The sequence below is a fragment of the Tenebrio molitor genome, chromosome 5, assembly GCF_963966145.1.
Source record: "Tenebrio molitor chromosome 5, icTenMoli1.1, whole genome shotgun sequence".
Lineage (NCBI taxonomy): Eukaryota > Metazoa > Arthropoda > Insecta > Coleoptera > Tenebrionidae > Tenebrio > Tenebrio molitor.
The window spans coordinates 1,967,916-1,990,307 of NC_091050.1; the positions used below are offsets into that span (position 1 = coordinate 1,967,916).

Below are 22,392 nucleotides of genomic sequence, written 5' to 3' on the forward strand. Positions count from 1 at the left end.
AGTTGTACCACCTGAAATGAGAACAAACATAAATGCCCTAAATGTGAAGTAAGAAAGAAGTACATGGAAAAGGTGGTGGTGGCGTTCGCGTCAGTTAAAATTTCCTGCCGGGTGCTTTAATTAATTAAATAAACTACAGTAATCATGTTACAGCACATCAGAGTCGCTAAAACTCTTTCCAAAACATTCCTGCAATTTCCCTTTGGTATATCAAGGGTAAATATTAAAAACGTGTAAACCTAACCTCATTTAACCTAAAAAATTCTAGCACACATTCAAATTCAAATCCGATTTCTCGAAATATGCGGAACACAAACCGATCGACAAGATTCGCAATATCGGAATTTCGGCTCACATAGACTCCGGCAAAACGACCCTCACCGAAAGAATTTTATTTTACACGGGCCGAATCGAATCGATGCACGAAGTAAAAGGCAAGGACAACGTCGGTGCCACCATGGATTCCATGGAGCTGGAGCGTCAACGCGGAATTACCATCCAATCGGCCGCAACTTACACCATCTGGCAAGGCCACAACATCAACATAATTGACACACCTGGCCACGTGGACTTCACAGTTGAAGTAGAGCGAGCGTTGCGCGTTTTAGATGGGGCCATTTTGGTGTTGTGCGCCGTAGGCGGCGTACAGAGTCAGTCCTTGACGGTGAACCGACAAATGAAGCGCTACAACGTGCCGTGCGTAGCGTTCATCAACAAACTGGACAGACTGGGGGCAGATCCGTATCACGTCTTGTCCCACCTGAAATCGAAAATGAACCACAACGCCGCCTTCCTGCATCTCCCGATCGGCCTGGAGAGCGCCTGTCGGGGCGTGGTCGACCTGATCGAACGCAAGGCTCTGTTTTTCGACGGAGCTTTTGGAGAAGAAGTGAGAAAAGACGAGATCCCGCAAGAAATGCGGACGGAATGCGAGGAGCGACGACACGAACTCGTGGAACACGTCTCGAACGCCGACGAGATCTTGGGGGAGATGTATCTAGAAGAAAAGGCGATTTCAGAGGGCGACATCAAAGCGGCGATCAGGAGGAGTTGCTTGAAGCGCACTTTCACACCGGTGTTGTTGGGAACGGCTCTGAAAAACAAGGGGGTGCAGCCGTTGTTGGACGCCGTGATAGATTACCTCCCCAACCCGGGGGAAGTCCCCAATTACGCCCTCAAGGAAAAAGAGGGATGCGAGGCGGAGAAGGTTCTCCTGGACCCGGCCAGGACCGGCGACAAGAACTTTGTCGCTCTGGCGTTCAAATTGGAGGCGGGTCGATTCGGCCAGCTCACGTATATGAGGTGCTACCAAGGGATGCTCAAAAAGGGGGACACTATTTATAACGCCAGGACTCAGAGGAAGGTCAGGATAGCGCGACTGGTGCGCCTCCACTCGAATAACATGGAGGACGTGAACGAGGTCTACGCCGGCGACATCTTCGCTTTGTTCGGAGTGGACTGCGCCAGTGGCGACACCTTTGTCACCGATCCTAAACTCGGACTGTCCTTGGAGTCCATCTACGTGCCGGAACCTGTGGTGTCGATGTCGATAAATCCGGCGAACAACAAGGACCGTGACAACTTCTCCAAAGCGATAGCGCGCTTTACCAAAGAAGACCCCACTTTCCACTTCTTCTTTGACAGCGACAACAAAGAGACGATAGTCTCAGGGATGGGCGAGCTCCACTTGGAGATCTACGCCCAGAGGATGGAGCGCGAGTACAACTGCCCCGTCCTCCTGGGTAAGCCCAAGGTGGCCTTCAGAGAGACCCTGGTCTCGCCGTGCACCTTCGACTACCTCCACAAGAAGCAATCCGGGGGTCAAGGCCAGTACGCTCGCGTCATAGGCCTGCTCGAGCCGCTCCCGCCCCACAAAAACACCGTGCTGGAGTTCGTCGACGAGACCGTCGGGACCAACGTGCCCAAGCAATTTGTGCCGGGGGTGCGGCGAGGCTTTCTCACCATGGCCGAGAAGGGCCTCCTTTGCGGACAGAAGCTGGCCGGCCTCAAGTTCCGCCTCCAGGACGGTGGCCACCACATAGTGGACTCGAGCGAGCTGGCCTTCTTTCTGGCGGCGCAAGGGGCGATCAAGGATGTGTTCGAGCGCGGCACCTGGCAGATCTTAGAGCCGATCATGACGGTGGAGATCACCGCCCCCGACGAGTTCCAGGGCAACATCATGGCGCAGCTGAACAAGAGGCACGGCATCATAACGGGGACCGAGGGCAAAGACGGCTGGTTCACGCTTTACGCGGAGGTGCCGCTCAACGAGATGTTCGGCTACGCGGGGGAGCTGAGGTCCAACACTCAAGGCAAAGGGGAGTTCACGATGGAGTACTGTCGGTACTCGCCGTGTCTGCCCGACGTCCAGAACAAACTCATCGACGAGTACGAGAGGAGTATGGGGATCGTCCCCGAGAAGGACAAGAAAAAGAAGAAGAATTGAGATAGCGAAGTCGAAGTTTTTTACGGTGTACATAGATTTGTAATTTTAAGCCAAATCTCGATAAATTATTAACATTGAGGAAGTTTTACTGTTAGTGTGGTTAGGTGGCGCCACCAGTCAAAACTGCAGGAAGATGGAAATGGTGCAGTGATCGTAATCACGAAGTAAAAAATATTTTATTAACTGACTAGATACAAGATTGAAATCAAACTGTGCGTCTTAGATGAATCAGATTGCGAGAAAAAATCAAATCAAATACGTTTTTGTTCTTTGTCGATAAGTACCCAGTCTCGCACAGTCTTCCGCCATATTGCGTGAAATTTTCTTATCAGATAAGAACTTAAACCCTAAATAATAATTTATCCTATACGTATTTGAATACATCCTTACATTGCGTATATACAGATAGGCTTCTCTCGAACGGCAGCATCCCGATTCACTGATATTTGTTCCGAACGAAACACCGAAAAAACACCGACGAGTTTAGTTTTTCAATTGACTAATCGACCGCTTTTTGATCAGCTCTTATGACACGTCAAATCTCGAAAAAATCTTTGGCACAAATATTGACCGCATCTGACCCTACCCTATCAGTCTGGTGCTAGCGCCATTTTGATTGAGAACATGTCCGCAACGGCACCGATGCTGTTTCCAGCTCCTTTACCTCTATGGAATGGTCAAATCACAACAACAAAAAAAATCTCTGGACACGCTTCGGTCATTTTTGATTCGCCCAACACCAGGACCAGACGAGATTTTTGATTAAAATAACTTAGAATTATTGTCTCCTGTGCAGCGGAAACGAACGAAAACAAGCTTGAATATTGAGCAACGCAATGAAAACTTTCGTCGAAGGTCACTCTTTGGATTGCAGTCGTTACCAACAGCTCAATTTGAGATCAAATGTCAACCTCCAACTACGTGTTAATTTAGAATTCGACAGCGGGCACTAATCAAACTAGGCGGACCGTGGACTAAACGGCCGACCTTACGACTAACCTTAATTAAGTACGAAATTGAGAGAACGTAAAAATGCAAATAAAATAATAGAGAGAATAACGACTCTTGGAGATAAAAATTTCTAAAAAAAATAATAAATTCGAGCATCTATGCGAGAAAATTAAATAAAATGCTTTCTTTAAATTACTGTGGATATGGGATTGGTGTGGAGGGGTGATCTGGGGGAGTGAAATCTTAGCAGTTCTGTCACGGTTATCGCTATCTGAACGAGTCCTCTTCCTTCCAGGACGTCAGCGGCGCAGCACACCAAGTTCTGAAATCGAAACAAAAGTTTATGTAGGAAATATTTATTAGATAAATTCAAGCCAAATATGGTGGATAAGTACATAACCCATGTTATAAATATTTCACATAAATTATCATCATAAAATTAACCAATAATCAACTGAACTATAGTTGCCGAAAGTTTGTACTTACAAGAGAACATAATACTAAGTTGCAACTAAACATTAATCCTTAAAAATACGTAACAATTTTTTTGGAATTTTTTCCTTAACGTAAAAAAGAAATAAGGAAACTTCGTGTTGTTTATGTTATGGAATCAAATATTTCAACAGTCTTTGTATTTAAATAATACTGGAAATACACAGTGACTAGATATTTAACAGTAATTGCGTTAATACTGAAGGAAGGAAGGAATACAAAGACGGTGACAGTAATATATGACTTACAATATACAAAAAGCGCGATTACAAGGTAAATAAATCGTCAAAAAAATTTCACCGCGAGTCCCACACCCTGTGACACGACCCACCCTCACACGTTCAAGTATTTATCAAAAATACCGAAAAGCTCCCAAACAGTCGGATAAAAAACAGACTTTTGTTTGATTATATAGGCACTGATTACTATACTTAAAAAATCACATATGCCACCCTCCCCCCACGACCGCACCTCCCCATCCCCGTCTCAATTAGGCGGCGGAAAAGCGACAAGGAACGCAATAGTCGAAAAGAACAACGTTAGTAACAGCAGTGAGACTGTGGTGTCTTGCAGTGTCGACCGTGGCGCCACCGTCGTTGTCTTTACGTCAAATTCACCGAGAGCCGTTAGCGTATCCAGAAGGCGAGGCAGCCCCCTCCCTGGCAATGCTTCAGTCACGTCTAGGGTGCTGCACAGTCGCCCCTGCAATCATCAACCACAGTCTCACTCACTGGTTTCGTGTACATGGAGAGGAGTGTGTGTGGTGGTGTTTTTTTTAATCACTGGATTTTACTGGATGCTCGACGAGAAAAACCACGAGACAACGGCGACACGCGCAAAGGAGATGTTAGTGGCAAGCGTTTGCAAGCATCCAAAAAAATGCAGTTTTAGTATAGTACGGCTAAGTAACTCACCTCGTCGACGCCGATCTTTCGGCAGGCCTCGATGAAGTTGTCCACGTTTCTTCGACACCGCGCCATCGTCAGCTTCGGCTGAAATACCAATCAAGATTACACTGCGCAATGCGAAACAAATAAAATAGTTTCAAAGCAACGTAATTTGATAGTTTTTTTTGGCAGTTACGTCGTAGCTGTCAATTTATATTGTTTTTCATGGCCCTCCTGCTCGATAATTTTGTCATATAACGGGTGTTTTTTTGCATTTGACGTTGAAAAGTCGATTGAGAACGCAACTCGATCAGTTGCTTACATCTAACCTCACTTTTTGCGTTGTTTGTGTTTTTAATCGGCAGTTTGAAAAATAAGTGTTTTTAAAACGAGTCATTGATTCGTAATCTACTCTTCAACGCCAAATTTTAAAAAACACCTTTATAAAAATAAAAATATCCCGAGATAAAAAGAAAGTTCGCGGTAAGATTACCAAGAACAAAAATTTCACTTACAACAGCTGGCGACGGTACGTGAATGCTCGCCACCGACCTAGGTTTGATATGATTGGCTAAATGACACAACACCACTCCATCTGTCAAAGTGGGTGCCAAGTCTTCAGGGAGAGTCATCTTCAGCCTAGTTTCTATGATCTAATAAACAGAAAAACATGTTTCAGTTTGCCGACAATGAACTAATTGATGCTATTGTAAAAGACAACATTGACAGATGCCTGATTGTGGCGCCCTCTACGAATATATTTATAACTAAAACAATATTTTATTTGTACGAATTTGTTCAATTCAGAAACAACATGAGTGTTCCGCACAGTTTTTTTTTTGTTTCTTGAAAAACTTCGAACCCTTTTATTTTTTATTTTTTCCTCCACCCCAACAAAAATCAATCGAATTACATTTCGCAGCTGATTGATCAGATCGGTTTCCTCCCTGGCCTTGTCTATTTCCCTCCGCATCGTGAACGTCATCTTCTCCATCGGCACGTCCTTGTTCCAGGTGATCGTCCTGTTGCCCTTCACCCCGTTCAACCCTTTGGTGTTGTTCTCGTTGGCGCCGTTCATGTACACCGCCCTCGTCCTGGTCAGTCCGTTCGCATTACACGAGGGCACGTTGTCGTGGGAGAGGATCCCCGTCTTGCCCTTGACTGGCGACTTCGGCTTCACGTACTCCTGTATGTATTTTCCGCCGACGTTGTTTTTGTTGTTCTCCACGGTGTTGCCGTTGTGGATGGCGTGGTTCGGCGATGACGTCCTCTTGTACGGCGACGTCTTTTCCGCTTTCTTGGTATCGTCGAAGACGTACTTGGCGCCGCTCAGGGCCGAGTTCAGGGGCGTCGGGTCGGACTTGGACGTGGCCAACGAGCCGTGCGACGTCGTGGCGTGGTGCGTGGGGGTGTTCGGTTCGGTTTTGTACGTTGTTTGATCGTCGGGGTTTTTCGTTCGATATATTGCAGGTACGTCGTGGGCCCTCTGTTGCTTCAAGGCGTCTTTGTATTCCCTAAAACAACGTTACGATCATTTCATTTTCTCACTTTGTTCAAAGAGAAGCCCCGAACACTCAACCGTCCCTTTTATGGGGCAATTGGAAGTCAATCTTGACCGAAATATACGACTTAAGTATAGTGGCGCTCGTCAAATATTTATCTATCTCCCGTGACACCATAAAAAATTCTATTTTTGGCCCCAGGTCAAAAAATACTCGTGTAAAAGTCGACAATGCCTTTTACTTTTAACAGCACAAGTATACACAGCATGGCGGAAAGAGCAAGAGAGAACTCTTATCTTTAGAACAAAAGAATGGAGGTCAACAAAAATTCGCTTTGTCAACGTCGCACGTGGGTTCCACTAGATGAATACGCAAAGAAACAACACCAGAAATGAGTTTTAATTCTTTTTCTATTTACTGAATCGTAGTTGGCTAAATTTTTGCCGCTTTGAAATTTAATTTGTTCTTTTGTTTCAATTACTTTCTTTTTACACAACTAGCGACACAATCGTATCGATTCTCATTAGAAATAATTATGTATTACATATTTTCCCCTTTTACTTAAATATTTATAAACTGTCGTTAAATCATCGTTAACTTTATCGGCTGCGTAGACAAGAAAGAATTGAATGTATATTTAATCGAGTCATTAGTACACAAAACAACTGTTAAGAAGTCTGAATCTTGCGTCGTTTAACTGAAAATTCTTACTGATTATTTACCAACGAACATTGCTTCTTGAAGTTTTGCCAAAGATTTTCAGTGTTGTGTAATTCAGAAAGCAAACATTGAAACAGGTTTTTAACTGTTTTTGTTTTATTGTGTTCGATTTATTTCTTTCGAAAATACTTTGTACGTCAAACACACATACACTTAAAGATGTTACGGAGACGTTTTTCTTCAGTCATATTTCCTTGAAAACAATGCGACCATGTAATATTTTATTTTTCATAAAAAAATAAAACAAAAAATAACACAATAGTGTAATTTTCAATGGTGAAAAACTTTAAGTGGAAATTAACTGTGTCAGTTTGTTTCAGCTTTAGTACTGTCATGCACTTTCATAATTAGTTCAAATTTAATGTACCATATTTAGTAAAAAATACAGAAAAACTGTATTGAATTGCATAATTATTCTGATCCAAGTTTTGTTTTGTGGACTCTTTATAGACGGATGGCAGCGCTGTAAATTTTTGTGGTCTTGGGTGCGTAATTAAAAACTTTTTTGTTTTAAATAACCGCTTCCCTGATGTACGCACCCAACGTGAAAAATTAATTAAACAAAAAACAATTTAGTAAAAGCCTCGGTGGATTTAATTAGTTTTGAAGGTTATAATCCGCGAAAAAATCAATAGATACGTCGACCCTTGAGCAAATTTGAAACTGATAGTCTGCCATGTGCAGCCGAGAACTTGGCCGACATCTCCCTTCCTGCCACGACGGGAATCAATTCCACCCCATTACATCGGAAATTACCAACCTAACTAACCCTTTAAGCTTCATCGTTCCACCCAACTCTAAAACTACTCACTTATACGTTTGTATTTGGTGTAAAGGCTTAGTCTTCTCCTCTGCTTCGTTGTTTCCGTTGTATTGCCCGCAGGCATCCACCCCCGGACTGAGCCTGTATCCCTCCTTGCCTCCGTCGAAGTCCTCTTCGTTGTTGATCTCCGGCGCCGGCGACGCCGTCGAGGGCGTCGACAGTATCGAGTGGGTTCCGTTCGTCTCCGTCCTGGTGAGGAGCGGCGTCGACGTCCAGCTCTTCTCCTCCATCTCCTGGCTCCACCTCTTGTCGAAACCGTCACTGCTCGTGCTGTAGCCGCTGTCCACATTCTGCCTCTTGTGCTTCAGCCTGTCGACCAGGAGCGGCGGTCCCGGCGACGATCCCGTACCGCCCTTCCTCGACCGCCTGCCCAGCGTCCCGCCGCCGCCTCCCATCTTCCGGTCCAGTCTGGCCGCCTCGTTGTCCAGGTACTTGAAGATGTGGACGCGGCCCCGACGACACAAGCTCGCCGGAGGACTGGTCAGCGGGTTGTCCTCCACCAGGAGCTCGATCAGCGTGGCCATGTCGCGGATCTCGATCGGGAGCGAGCCGATCCTGTTCGCCCTGAGGTCCAGCCTTGCGAGTTTCAGGAAGGTCACTTCGATGGGAACGGCCAGGAGGAGGTTGTTGCGGAGGACGAGCGACTGGAGGGAGCGGAGGTCGCCCATGCGGGGGGGCAGGTGGGTCAGTTGGTTGCAGGAAGCGTCCAGCTCGGTCAGCTGGGACATGCGATTCAGTTCGTCGGGCAGCTGGGTTAGGTAGTTATTTGACACCAACAGGATCTGAAAAAGCACAAGGTAAGGTAACCGGGACGAAAACGAAATTACCCCGACCCCCAGGCAAGTACTGAACGTATGTGCAACTCTAAAACGCGGACGAAAAATACAACGTACCTTGATGGGGAGTTGGCACAGTTCTCGAGGAAGGGTGCTCAGCTGGTTTCGACTCAAATCGACGTACATCAGGCATTGTAGATTGACTATGCTATCGGGGATGTACCGAATCGCGTTGTGATAACAATGAAGTTTCTCTAAAAAATGGAACGACGTTACTTCTTCGGGAAGTTCGCTGAAGCGGTTTTTCGACAAGTCTGGAAAATAGAAAAGAATCATGCTATATTTTTATCTGACACGTAGGCAACCAATAATACTGACACAAGGGTTATTTTACATGTTTCTAAAATCTAGTCGGCTGTGATTTAATGTGTACGTCAAATGGTCAAATTTGACATTTGACAGTTCGTACACTGCAATTTTTATTGTTTATCATTTTTTAAAGTGTTAATTATGGTGTTCTGAGTAAGTTAAGGCAGCAAAAGTGTCTTTTAAAACAGAATGGTTTGTTTCCTGGAACAGGATACATTTATTTTCGAAAAAGATTACTTGACTTTTATTTGTTGACGAAATTATTATTCTTTCCCGAAGTCAGATAATTACCTACATCTTTGTCTTGAGAATTTAATTTTTCAATATTTTGAAACGCCGAGAAACGCAAACAGAACCCCCACGACATCTTCTAATTTAGAATTTAACGACAAACTCGCAGCTTATTTCCTTCATAAAATTCAAATGCAAGGAAAAAAAGACGACGGGAATGCCGGCCATAAAATTCATCCCTGCGTAAACGTCAAAACGGGCTAACATAATAATCGGAAGAATGAAAGGAAATCGAGCTCCGGAATGCTAAACGAAACGAAACAATGCCACTGATGTTCTCGAAAAAAAAAAGTTATATTCAACACTCCCTTACGGAGGAACGAACGATTCGTTTGTATGCAAATGCTCCGGCGACTCTGAATATTAATTAAATGCACGCTCTCGCTGGCTCCGAGTTATTTATAAGCGACGCTGCGAATCTCCGTTTTGTAATTGAAAAATCGCCAAACACACGAAAATAATGCGTGACCGCATAGGCTGCGGCATGCGACCGGAGAAACTTGCACCTTTCGACGGAGAAACTAATTTCGGACGCTCGCCACTCCACAAACGCCGAAAGAAAGCAACAATCAACCGTGAAATAATCGCACGTAATGTAGTCCGTGTGCCGTTTTTTCGACGAACACTTTGGCACATCCATCCGAACGGATTCTGTTCTATTCTAGACTTCGGGAAACGTTGCGTTCCGACCCATTTTGATAAATTTATCTTCAATTTCTCCAGAAAAAAATTCCGTGGGATTGGAAGTGTCCGCTTCCTGGCGCGAAGATTGGGTCAAAAAAAAAATCCCTGAGGGGACCTCGACTCGAGCGAATCGTGTGCATTTTGCAGAAGTGAAAATAATGCAAGATTCAAGAGTTCGACTCCTGTCAGACCATGTGCAAGATTTCGTCTGATTTTCGGCGGTTACCATGCCAACCAGACGTTGTACAGCGAGTCAAAAAGCAAATGGTGTGTTGTTAGTAGACCGGAACGAGTCTCGCCACCACCCTTTAAAAAATATTTCAGGTTGGAATGGCTTTCCGCACCTCGTAATTTGTCTGAAAACTTGAACACTTCCACGATACGATTTGTTATTATCTATCGATTGCGCCGCCATGACGGTGTGAAAGGGCCTCATTGTGATAACGTCAGTCGAAATTATCTCCCGGAGGCCAAATAACCCCTCGCGACTGCAACAATTATGATTCATTCGTTTTAGTCCAACGACAACCTGATAAAACTATAAATAGTACCGATTAACCGCCGTATGTTCAGTTTCGTCACGCTGGCAAAGTTAATTTTTTTTTCTGCAACCGAACTTCTTCTGTGACTCACTCTCGGCCCATTATGTAATTTTTTTCCATCGTTATGTCTCAATTACAGTCCAGCTCATCCTCTCCAATTGACGTTTCCACATTTGCATGTTCTCGACCTCTCGATGTGACGGTTATTGTCGTCGACGAGACGATGAACTGGACTCGGACGCGTCCGGGAAATTTACCTCGATCTCGTTTAAAAAAAAACAAACAGTGAATTCATGCTACCGATTGGTAGCGCACACTTAGATAAATAAATTCTCACTTCCGCAAAGGCACTCGACTTATCGAAAGCACTTTCTCGTTATTTATTTATTTACGATGGATCAATGGCAAGCTCTTTCGAGTGCTCACCCTCTCAACGCTTTTTCTTGCCTGTTATTTGTTTTGAACTTTTTTCCTTATTTTTTCGTGACAGTCGTAAGTACTCGTCTTTGACACTCCTCCGAATCGACTGTTATCTCTTCAGTTCCAAAATTTTTATGTACGGTACAGTGGCGGCCAAAACTTTGGAAACGTTTTTCTTTTTTGGTTATTAATTTTATAACTTTTAAAACTAAAACAATCTGATTTGCTAACTGAGTTTTTATTAGAACTCGCCTTTTCGGGCCGAAACTTTATTTCTTTGTTTAAAATAATACAACAAAAAACTAATATTTTGTTGGCCCCCACGTGCGGCAAAGACAGCTGCACATCGTCGACTCATGGATTCCATTAACTTTTTGCAGACATGCCCTAGTATCGTTTTTCATTTTGCTTGTGCAACTTCGTGATGTGACAGGTTTCGAGTGATGCAGTTACGAACTTGCTTGTCAAAGTGGTTCCAGAGATGCTCCGTAAGGTTCAGATCCGGCGCCTGAGACGACCGTTGCACTGTTGGCACCCTTTGAGTTTTGGAAATCAGATAGAGCTAAATCAGGCGAATGAGCCGGACATGCCGATAAACCGTACTTCTGTTGCCTTGGAAGTGACACTTATATGGAGATGTATTTTTTTTTTTAATCTTTCATACATTTTTCATTCATCTCAGTTGGTGTCTTGAATCAACAATATCCTCTTTACATTCCAGAATATCAAAGCGGCAACCTTTCTTGCAGACAAAGCTGACTTTGCCTTCTGCGATGGCAGAGAATAAACATGCTTTCATTGTTTTGACAGCTATTTTCTAAGTCACATCAGCGGTTACAAATCTACGCAACAAATCGTAATATCTCTTTGAAAACTTTCCAAACAACCTTGAGAAATTTGCATTGAATGTGTTCTTGATCCGCTGTTAACAAACCCAGTTTAAGAACAGCTGTTTTATACACAACTCTTGGTTTAAGACATGAAACAATCATTTATCTGAGATGTGAACAGTTTCATCAAGTTCAGAAATTTTCTACGCTTGTACACTCTTGCTTAAATTCTGAAGGTCACCTTTGTTTACTCATTAACTCCACTCTCACATTTGTAATCTCTACAAATTTCAGTTGGCGTAAAACAATTGTTAGTAAAAAAAATATTATCGCACGATGTTCAAACGTTTCCACTTCAAAAATACACTGATATGACTTTGTCAAAAAAAGTGTACATAACAAACCACTCGACAGATCCACTCCATATTACACAGCTGTTCATGTGACAGATGTGACATAACATCACTGCGAAAATTTAAGAGAAAAACCGACACCCGCATTCCAGGTCGTGAACTTTTCCAATGACCCCCGTACAACTACCATTCCTTTCCAGTGATCACTTTGTAATTTCCGTTACCAGGCGAAACGTCAATTCATTTTCCCCGAAATCGACAATTTGTGATTGAACTATACCAAGAATCTAATGATTTCATCGGGCGGACGTTCAACAACGGCGACAATTCAGAATTCAATTAATGTCTTTGCTCTCGAACTTGAACTCGATTCCGTCCCGTCCAGAACGCTCCCGAATCCCTTCTATTGCTTCGACTTGATTCTCTGGAGTCCAGACGCAATCAAAATTCACAACGACCTAAATAATGAACGAACCAATCCAATTTAAATCTCGTATTTTATGTAACACGCTCGTCTAGAGAACTCCATTTAACCGTGTGTTGATAGCAAACAAACGAACGCTGTAAAATTGTCGACTTACAAACAAAAACGCACAAAACGAGATCGTTGTTTTGTTTGATTCTGTCGTAAAAAAATATGCGCGTCACCTGGCCCGAAACTTTCCAAAGTTTATCGCTCCACTTGTGTTTATTCGGCCGATAGAAGAATCATCCAGAAACGGTGCAGGGCAACGCAATCACTTTTCAAACAACTCCGACTTCCCTAAACAAATTTTCTCGGAACGAGAAGTCTATCGGCGAGACCGGAAACGTCGGCGTTCTTGCGGTCGTTGATTTTTCATGTCCGATCTTCAATCCGTCCCAGATAACGAAATGCAAATGTTGGTGTCGGCCCCGCGTTGGGCGCCAAACTCATCGACGCCGCCGAACCGAAGGCGTCGTTGTTTTGAACGATTCGAGCCGTGGGTGTTCGCCTTGAATTACGGGGCTTCATGCGAACAATATCCGACGCTCAATTTAGCAAATAAGCAACAAATTTTTCCGTTTCCCTTTAGTGCTTTCACGTGTTCTCCGCCGCAAAAGTCGCGGCTCGTGTGTCACTCCGCGTGGACCGGCAGACGGGAAAAATGAAATTTTAAAGCCCATTAAGTTTACGACGCGAGTAAAACGTTTACGACCGTTTAACCCTGTTATTTCTTGGCCAAAAATTGGCGGTTTTACGAGTCCTCGCCGATCACGCGAATCGTTCTTGCAGCCGATAAAGAGGAGGGAGGCGTCTTGTTCCCGTCGTGTTTACCTATGCGTTCTTCCACCAGAAATAGGACGGGTTCAAGCAACTGCATCTAGGAGTCAATGAAAACGTCGCCGCCGCTAACGTGAACGTTAAAAATTTACGTAAGCGGAACGTCCTCGAGTATCGATCGGCGACTCCCCTAGTTTGGGGTTCCGAAAGGCGGTGTCGTCCGGTCCGGGGGCGCCAGAGGATTTCCAATTAGTGCTATTGTCTTGGTGAAATTTTTGGACGAAATTACACCCGTGAAGATTTTGACAGCTGCACGCGTCTAATTCGCCCTCTTAAAAACCTGAGGCACCCTTTAGGATTTTACAGAGTTTTGCTTTTAACTCGACTTCGCCGTCAATTAATAATCCCCCCGTGAAGTTTTTATTTGTCTTACGCTCCTCTCAAACATTTAACAACCCCATTATGACGTAAACGCCAAACAAGCACCAACCCTCGTGGGCTTTACAACTCACTTGTTGTTAAAAAGCAAAACAAAGCCTAAGTTACGTGTTTTTCTTGCAATTCGATAAAATTCAAACTGCTCCGTCCGAAAGCGTTCTCTTTGAAGTTTCGCACGAGTGGGAGCTTTTGATTACAAAACAGAATTGGTGCTTGAAAAATGCGGCAAGCTTTCAACCGAATCGCTTCTATTTTTGCCGATGCTGACCTTTGACATCGATTTCTTGTCGCGTCGGTGTTAAAAAGACACCCGACAGCCAAGGTCTCCGTCCATTTCCGATTATCACAAAAGCACCGACTTAGCGACCTTGAAAAAGTCTTGTGAGAAAAAAGTCCGGCGTCACGCTCCCTCAGCCCTGAGGACTGAAAGACAATGGGGAAGATTAGAGCCGCACTTCCTCTCGTGTTCCATTCCGTAACCTCTGAACTCGCACCTTTTCAAATGTCACCTGTCAGGATGCGGACCAATCAGACGCGGTTGTCAATGCAAATTTGACAAATTGATGGCGTTGCCACGGTAACGATCGCGTGTTTTGACAACTCGAATGCATCGGCGAGTGTCATTCGGGGTTTGTGTTGTCAGTGGCGATTTGTACATGTCGGGGATTAATCGAGCGGAGTTGGGGGTGTAATTCACATCCGTTTTTGGGACAGTCACAGTCGTGTTGTCTCGCGTCTGTCAATGCAAATTTGCGGTTGTCACGGCAACCGTCTGGCCGATCGGCGAATGTTCAAACAAGTCGTTTCGCAATTGCAATAATTATCTGGAAATGTGTTATTAATTAGGATCGCCCCAAGTTCAGCGGCTGGCATTTATCCATCTAAATGCGCACTTATCTCAGCTTCCGTCGTTTTATGGATGTTTGCGGCAGTAAGAGTCGACTTTTTATGGGTGTTGCGGTGGCTTTTAAACAAACAACGAGTTGTTCCAGGACCAGGGCCGGCTCTTATCGGGAGAGCGATAAAACGGGTCGCGATAACGGGCCGATCATAAATGAAATGGTGGACGAAATGGGGCCTCACCTGCTATTACGGTATCACGCAAGTTGTACTTTTCACTCGTTTTGGGGAAATCTTTCAGTTTTCGGTTGCTCAACTTCAATTCACCACTTTGGTTCGCATCGTCCAGGATCTTCTCCAACGAACGAGTCAATTGACTCTGGATGTGTCCGTTTACATTTTGAACCAACATTGCCATGATGCATGGCAAAAGCGCGGACGCGACACCACTTTTTCCTCACTTTTCACGGCGGTTTTCCTCTCACAACATGATGTGAGACAAGGGCGAGGTGTTTATGCGAAGGAGGGGGCGCTGCCGTCGCCCATAGACATGCGAGCATGCGACCACCACGCAGATAGGCAACCCAACATTGTCATCCCAGAAAAAAAACATTTCACGACAATTCCGACATTTCTTCGACCACACGACTTTTTTTAATTAACAATAAACTAACAAACTACGAACCACCTCTTTGAGGCAAACGATTCATCATCTGGTTCAATTTGATAAAATCAAATATCGTCGATCCGCGTGCCATCTATGGAAGTCAACGATTTTCCCTACTCGGGGCAAAATCCATACCTACTGGTAACCACGCGGCGCGATATTCATACCCGCGATAGTGGTTCGCTATTTATAGATTGTAATTAGATCGTGACGGGTGCACTCAGAATCTCTTATCTGCACCAGTGACTCGTTTCTTGTGATAATTGTTCGCAGAAACTGCAAATTACCCTTGCGAGCTTGCGGGACAGTGACGTATCTGTCAAATGTCAAAATAGTGATTGCCGTGGAAATCACAAAACGTCAAAATTTATGTTTGAAATGACATTCTACTTCTTATCAGGAATATTCAGCGTTTTACCAACAGTTCTTGTTTAATTATGTTAATGTAGTGATTGTCGTGCACGGTTAACAACAACAGCGGATCAGCGTCGTCGAGAAAATGGGTTTGTTTGGGACCTCCAACGATGCAATCACCGAAGAAGTAGGTGAGTCACGATCACTTTCTGTCGCAATTCGGGCAACAAATCGCGATTGTCGTTGATTATTTATCGTTGTTGTACCTGTCGCGTGCGAGTGAGTCACGTTGTGGTTTGATGCGTAGAGAGGGCGACAAACGAGAACAATACGGAGGACAACTGGGATCAGATCATCACCATTTGCGATAAGGCCGGGAAATCTTCAGAAGACGGGAAGAACTATCTGAGAGCCATAGTGAAGCGGTTGTTCAGCAACGACCCCCACATCGCCATTCAAGCTGTCACGGTGAGCGATTTCGTAACCTAGATAGGCGCCCCTTTTAACGCGATCGCTCCAGTTGCTAGATGCGTGCGTGAAGAACAGCGGAAAATTGTTCCACGTGGAGGTGGCGTCGCGGGAGTTCGAGAACGACTTTATGAAATTGATGTCCAAAGCTCACCACAACGTCTCGAAAAGACTAAGAGAAGCGTTGAAAAGGTGGGCCGAAAACGAGTTCAAGAGCGACCAGCAACTCAACCTGATACCGTCTCTCTACAATAAATTAAAAAGTAGCGGCATCGATTTTTCCGCAGCTGAAATGGTAACGACCGACAACCCGTCACTCAAAGTACTGAGTGTGCCTTTGCAGCCTGTTAAAAAATCGACGCCCGTCAGTAAGGACCCGAACGTCGTCGAAACGCAGGAAGAGGAGAATCAGATTCTCAAAGCCATAGAGTTGTCGCTGAAAGAGACCACTGCGTCGCCGAGGTCGGCCAGCGCCGGTGCCAGTCTGTACCCTTCAACTAATCTCTCGGCGACGAACGCGTCCGCGAATTCGACTCCCGTCAAGGAGCCGAAGAAAGTCAGGGCGCTGTACGATTTCGAGGCCGCCGAAGACAACGAACTGACCTTTCGTTCAGGAGAGATAAGTGAGGATTTTAAAGAGAGTCGACGGGACGAATTTTTAATTTTTTTTCTAGTTTTTGTGATAGACGATTCCGACCCGAATTGGTGGAAGGGCAGCAATCAGAGGGGGGAGGGTCTGTTTCCGTCGAATTTCGTCACAAAGGACTTGGATCTTGAACCGGAGAAATTTTGTACGTATTTATTGTACAACAAAAAACAACAAAATGGCGCGTTCTAACACTCCCACTGGCAGACATTATAAATAATATATGTACAGCGTGTCTCAGAAATAAGTACATTAATTTCAACTGGTAATAGAACTCGATAATAGGAACAATATATTTAAATACATATTATTTTTTTCCTAAACATTGAAGTTATCCAATTAAAATTATTAAAAGATTTGGCACAAATTTCGTTACCCGCCTATGGGGATTACTTGCTTCACCAATCCCGATAAGCGAAGAACAAAAAACAAATGCAAGAAAACTTTCACTGCGTCCGTTGCTGTGACCTATCTATAATGATAAGGGTGGAAGAGAAAAAAGAGAATCATATGGTAGAAATTAAATGAAAACAATTTTAATAATAATATATGTAATGACAAAATGTCTCCTAAAAGTGTGTATTAATCCGTAAAAAAATTCATGAAGTAATCAGAGTAATCACTAATCATTATTCAAAGTGACCGCCGTTATTGTCAATACAATAATGAAGGCACCGAAGAAATGATTCTTCCACTTTTCCTAACATACCTCTGTTATTGCAAATTATTATGGCACCATCTCCACCCGTTCTCTTAAAACTTCGATAATACAAAGTCCTTCCTGTAGCCCCGCAAGAAAAAGTCGCACGGAAATTCTCTGGGTTCGAGGAGCACTCTCACACGCTTCACCATACACTACATAATATCTGTGTATTCACTATTCGAAAATAAACGCGCCGTTTTCACAAAATTTTAGCTTAAATCACGTAAACACCTGCCTTTGGGAGTCGAGTAGTCAAACTAACTAAAAATTTAATTCTCTCTACCTCAGCCGCAGAGCGAAAAAACTTTGTTCTAAAAACACTATGTTTTGCGTTGATTTTACAAAAACTATTATATCACGGTCACTGTTACGTCATTGGGTCAAATAACTAGAAAATAGACAGCTCGTTAATTTATGGGGGGGTAAAATACTAAAATGAAAATTAGATTTCGAAAAAATGGTACATAACAATTTTGTTGTTCGTAACGAGGTCTGTCACCGGTTAAAATTAATGTACTTATTTCTGAGACACGTTGTATATTTTCTTTAGTGCCTGCGTCACGCTCCAGCACCCTACACTCTTTTTTTTTTTCAATAATTTTTATCTGCCCTGCCTGACGTGATCTAGAGTTAATTCGCTTTCGGTTTTTCATTTATTTTGTGGGGTACCAACTGGGTCAGCTTTTCCCATCCTTGACATTTCAATAATTATTTTGATTGAAATGATCGCTATTCAATTTGCAAAGCTGTTTATGAATCGGAACAATGACAATCGTTTGATGGGCCATTGATGTACCCGTTCGGAATTTAACGTTCTGACACGGCCAAATTCCAATTGCGATTGAGCTCGACAGAATGCAAATCAGTCAGTCGCAAGACACAATCGTGTCTGCGATAAATGTGTTTCGCAATGACGAAAGCATTTTTTGTTATCGACAAAACAGAAAATTTACATTACTAATTTTCGTTATGGTTTTAATTAGAATAAGTTAGCGGCGACTTACGAAATGATACGCTTGTTTTTGTTTTAATTATCATTACAATTAATTAAATTGAGGAGGTTAAGGGTATTTTAATTTTGCTAATGACAAAGTGAAAGTTATTCAAAATGTATAATAAATTAAATGTACCGCATAATAATTATTTTAACAAAATTCAGACTGCATTTTAAATTTCGTTTCAACAAAGCAACGGTTTATAGAATTAGTATGAAATAGAAGATAATCTATTTGACTAGTTTTAGGACTATTTTATTTTGCCAATCACTGCTCTCTGAACCACTGAAAAGCAATTCTTTATTTTTTGTTTTTCATCTCGCATTAATGAACAATTATTTTCTCTTCATTCACACCAGCCAACAAACTAGGCTTTCATTACATAAATCTTTCAACGGTTTGGAAATATAATTGCGAAGGAAAGTAGTGTAGATTAAATTTTATGAGGAACAACGTCCCCTTGTAAGGTTCGTACATTATGCAAGTTTAAAATAAAGTAATTGTACTTTTTGCAGTGGCATTTTAAATCAACGTCAAAAACAATTTCTAGGTTTTTTATCGGTTACGGCTACAGTTCGTGAGATTAGATGGTAACAATGGTGAATAGTTTTTCTAATTCCTTAATAACATGCAACGTCATAATGTCTTGTTATACGAAATGTAAAGAGAGGGCTTAAAGTTGTGAGATTTTATGTGCAATAAAAAAATATGGGTGGGGGGTACCACTGTGCCCACGTGGCGTAGCATTAACTGACATCCTCTAACATAATACTTTACAAAAAAAAACTATATTTTCTTTACTTTCTCAAACAAAAACCCAACCAAGTTTTTCTTTTCAAATTTTTACTTTCTCGACTCATTTATCTTTTTAATGTGCCTTTATTTTTCCAGTGTACGAAAAAGCCAAAAAGATAGTCCAGTTCAAGGAGACGGTCGACGTCAAGGCTACCGACAAGGAACCCGAGACTGTAGAAATTAACGAGGAAAAAATCGACCGCCTCCTGCACCTCCTCCACGAGGCGGACCCCACGAACCCCGAGACCGACACCGAGGAAATGCTGAAGCTGGAACGCGAAGTGGACGGCATGGGCCCCTTGATCGACTCCGAACTGGAGAGGGTCGACAGAAAGCACGCCCAACTGACACAGCTGAGCGCCGACCTCGTCGAAGCTCTCAGTCTCTATCACACGCTGATGCGCGAGCCCCAATTCCCTCCCAAGCTGCCTTATAACTATAGCCAGATGGCACCGCCACCACCGAGTCCGATGGTGCAGCAGCAACCGCAGCCTGCCTACAACGGTCTGCCGCCGCCGCCACCGAATTCGATGTTGGGACCGGGAATGCCGGGGGCGCCGAACATGCACTACGCCACCATGCCGATGATGTCGGGGTCGATACCGGGCGGGCCGGTGCCGCAAGGAATGCCGCCGGGGATGCCCCCTTACATGATGCACCAGATGCCAGAAGACAGAAGGTAATGTTTTGGTCATCTTCTTTTAATCGACCCTAGGAAACACGTCACACGAATCATTATTTTAGGACGCATAGCTACGGAACGATGATCCCTCCGAATTTTCCCAGCAACGTTCCCACGGGATCTCAGACCCTAATACACAACGGACCTCCCCATTCGCAAAGCCAACACTACATGCCTGCTTCGAACGCTAATCCAAAGTAGTAGGCCTCCAAGAAATTGTTATCATTTTTTTCCTTATAACCGATATGTGATTTAACAGTTTAATTATTTTGATAATATCTTGTATTTTATTAGACATTTCTTCACTCTTCGCGCCAGTTTTAATTAATTTATTACCTCGAGCAATTGATTGATATTAATTTGTGTACAACAGGAGTGCGGCGGTGCCCGAAAAGTGAAGAAATCATAAGTAATATTGTAGACTTGATGTAAAGAAGAATATGTATATGAATAAATTTTATGAAGAAACTGAATTTCGCTGTTTTGACGCAACCCCTCGATATTTTGACAGTTGATTAGGTGTCAATGAACTGTCAAGTGGCTGTCAGTTGATCACAACATACTGCGATTTTTTGCATCTGTACTTTTTGAAGATGTTTACTCGTCGTTATCAGTTCGGAGGCCAAAAGCCACTCATTATCGCCGATGCACTTATCAGCAGATTAGTCGCAGCATGGCATCGAAACTGCTACCGCGCTTGGCCAGAAGCCTCCACTCGGAGACCGTCGGGACCAATCTGCACAAGACCCCCTCGAGGATCAAGCCAGAAGCCGTCCCCGTGCCGCTCTATGGGGGCCGCCACCTCGTCACTTTGCTCCCCGGGAGCGGCATCGGCCCCGAGATGACCTCTCACGTCCGAGACGTCTTCGCAGCTGCGCAAGTCCCGGTCGATTTCGAAGTGATCAACGGCAGCGGCGAGGAGCTGGTGCGAAACGCCATCACGTCGGTGCGGCGCAATAGAGTGGCCCTCAAGGGTAACCTGCGCAACGTGATCGACGACGCCGGGTTCATAGCGCCGAACGTGCTGATTAGGGCCAGGCTGGACCTCTTCGTCTACGTCATCCACTACAGGACGTACGAAGAGGTCCACTCGAAGGTCCCCGGGTTGAACCTGATCATCCTGAGGCAGAACACGGAGGGCGAGTATGCGATGCTGGAACACGAGAGCGTGAAAGGGGTGGTGGAGAGCATGAAGATCGTGACGAGGGACAACACGCAGCGGTTCGCGAGGTTCGCCTTCGAGCACGCCAGGAAGCACGGAAGGAGGAAGGTGACAGCGGTGCACAAGAGCAAGCAGCTGTAAGGCAATTCGAATCAATATTTATGTCGTCTAAAGCACCGCTTTAGGGAATTATCCGATGGAATGTTTCTCGAGACCATTAAAGAAGCCGCCGCTAGCTATCCAGACATCCAGTTCGAAGACATCTACATCGACCGTTGCTGTCAAAAACTTGTAAAGAAGCCGCACCAGTTTGACGTTCTTTTGATGCCAAACTTGTACGGCACCATCGTGTCAAATGTAGTGTGTGGACTGGCAGGTGGCGCTGGTCTCTTCTCGGGCATCAACTACGGTGAAGACTTGGCGATCTTCGAGAGCGCCACGAGACACACCGGAGACACGTTGAGAGGTAATTTGTTTGCAGGAAGTTAGGCCGCACTAGTTTGAATCATTCTGTAGGAAGAAATATTGCTAATCCGGTCGCCATGTTGAACGCTTCTGTCAACATGTTGCGCCATCTTGGCAAGACGTCTCACGCCCAGCTGATCAGCGATGCCATCCACCACACTTTGTCCACCGCCAAAATCCACACTTTCGACGTGGGGGGCGCCCACAGCACCACGGAGGTGATCGCCGCCATCAAAACATACATTGGAGACAACTTACACAAATATAAATCTCAGTTTTAACTCTTTATTGATCTTTACAATAATCATGATGCTCGTAAGGTTAAGAAAAAATAAAGCGAAGCCATTTCTTGTCGCCGTTTAAGCCGAGGCCGGCTTCTCGTCGGTGGTAACGTTCGTTACTCCCGAAGCCGTGGAGGTGGTGTCGTCGGAGCCGCCCGTGCACACCAACGAGGGGAACTTCTTCTGCAAGGCTTGTCTGTACTTGGGGTGGCTGCAAGAATCGGGTCAGACCGGAAGAAAAGAGATAACCGCGATCACCTGATTCCGTAGACGATGGGGTTGTAGACGGCGTTCGCCTTGGCAAACAGCGAGCACCAGATAGTCGCCAGAGGACTGATCTTGGCGCTCTCGAAGATGCCAGTGAAGTTGGTGACCAGGTAGGGGGTCCACGCGAAGAACCAGAGAGAAATGGTCATCAGAGCGATCTTGGCCAGTTTGCATTCGGCGCTGGTCGCCGCGGCTTCAGAGGAGCGCAAAGAAGCTACATTCATCTTCTTGGCTTGTTCGCGCATGGATTTTTCGTGAGCCGCGACGGCCTAAAATTGTGACATCGACACTCCTGCAAAA

The 22,392-nt window shown here is 44.4% G+C and overlaps 5 protein-coding genes across 10 annotated transcripts in view; 3 read left to right on the forward strand and 2 right to left on the reverse strand.

Annotated features, from left to right (window-relative positions):
- Nucleotides 1–36: 36 nt before the first annotated feature.
- On the forward strand, nucleotides 37–2,524 carry mEFG1 (mitochondrial translation elongation factor G 1). The gene is made up of 2 exons (XM_069049440.1): nucleotides 37–216; nucleotides 269–2,524. The coding sequence occupies exons 1-2, from the start codon at nucleotides 145–147 to the stop codon at nucleotides 2,444–2,446; spliced, it is 2,250 nt and encodes a 749-aa protein (XP_068905541.1). The 5' UTR covers nucleotides 37–144; the 3' UTR covers nucleotides 2,447–2,524.
- Nucleotides 2,525–2,608: 84 nt separating this feature from the next.
- Lrch (Leucine-rich-repeats and calponin homology domain protein) lies at nucleotides 2,609–15,145 on the reverse strand. Of its 2 annotated transcripts, none has more exons than XM_069049442.1 (7): nucleotides 14,851–15,144; nucleotides 8,715–8,911; nucleotides 7,810–8,603; nucleotides 5,690–6,290; nucleotides 5,292–5,429; nucleotides 4,804–4,881; nucleotides 2,609–3,719 (listed from the first exon to the last, which is right to left on the reverse strand). In XM_069049442.1, exons 1-7 carry the CDS (start codon nucleotides 15,023–15,025, stop codon nucleotides 3,585–3,587), a joined length of 2,118 nt encoding a protein of 705 aa, XP_068905543.1. In that variant the 5' UTR covers nucleotides 15,026–15,144; the 3' UTR covers nucleotides 2,609–3,584. The 2 variants fall into 2 exon arrangements, with proteins under 2 accessions (XP_068905543.1, XP_068905542.1); XM_069049441.1 differs by lacking the exon at nucleotides 2,609–3,719 and adding an exon at nucleotides 3,738–4,591 and having other exon boundaries at nucleotides 14,851–15,145.
- A 276-nt stretch (nucleotides 15,146–15,421) lies between these two features.
- Nucleotides 15,422–20,390, forward strand: Stam (signal transducing adaptor molecule). Of its 2 annotated transcripts, XM_069049444.1 has the most exons (7): nucleotides 15,426–15,819; nucleotides 15,936–16,096; nucleotides 16,149–16,391; nucleotides 16,440–16,719; nucleotides 16,771–16,887; nucleotides 19,332–19,914; nucleotides 19,980–20,390. In XM_069049444.1, exons 1-7 carry the CDS (start codon nucleotides 15,774–15,776, stop codon nucleotides 20,116–20,118), a joined length of 1,569 nt encoding a protein of 522 aa, XP_068905545.1. In that variant the 5' UTR covers nucleotides 15,426–15,773; the 3' UTR covers nucleotides 20,119–20,390. The 2 variants fall into 2 exon arrangements, with proteins under 2 accessions (XP_068905544.1, XP_068905545.1); XM_069049443.1 differs by having other exon boundaries at nucleotides 15,422–15,819; nucleotides 16,149–16,719.
- A 169-nt stretch (nucleotides 20,391–20,559) lies between these two features.
- LOC138132089 (isocitrate dehydrogenase [NAD] subunit gamma, mitochondrial-like) lies at nucleotides 20,560–21,830 on the forward strand. The gene is made up of 3 exons (XM_069049459.1): nucleotides 20,560–21,216; nucleotides 21,265–21,545; nucleotides 21,596–21,830. The coding sequence occupies exons 1-3, from the start codon at nucleotides 20,591–20,593 to the stop codon at nucleotides 21,823–21,825; spliced, it is 1,137 nt and encodes a 378-aa protein (XP_068905560.1). The 5' UTR covers nucleotides 20,560–20,590; the 3' UTR covers nucleotides 21,826–21,830.
- LOC138132086 (rhodopsin-like) overlaps nucleotides 21,816–22,392 on the reverse strand; it is a 42,927-nt gene continuing 42,350 nt past the window's right edge. For all 4 annotated transcript variants that reach the window (XM_069049452.1, XM_069049453.1, XM_069049451.1 and 1 more), the window contains 2 exons: nucleotides 22,084–22,361; nucleotides 21,816–22,036 (listed from right to left, as the gene is read on the reverse strand). In XM_069049452.1, coding sequence (XP_068905553.1) covers nucleotides 21,904–22,036; nucleotides 22,084–22,361 — 411 coding nt within the window. In that variant the 3' untranslated portion in view covers nucleotides 21,816–21,903. The remainder of the gene's footprint in view (nucleotides 22,037–22,083; nucleotides 22,362–22,392) is intronic.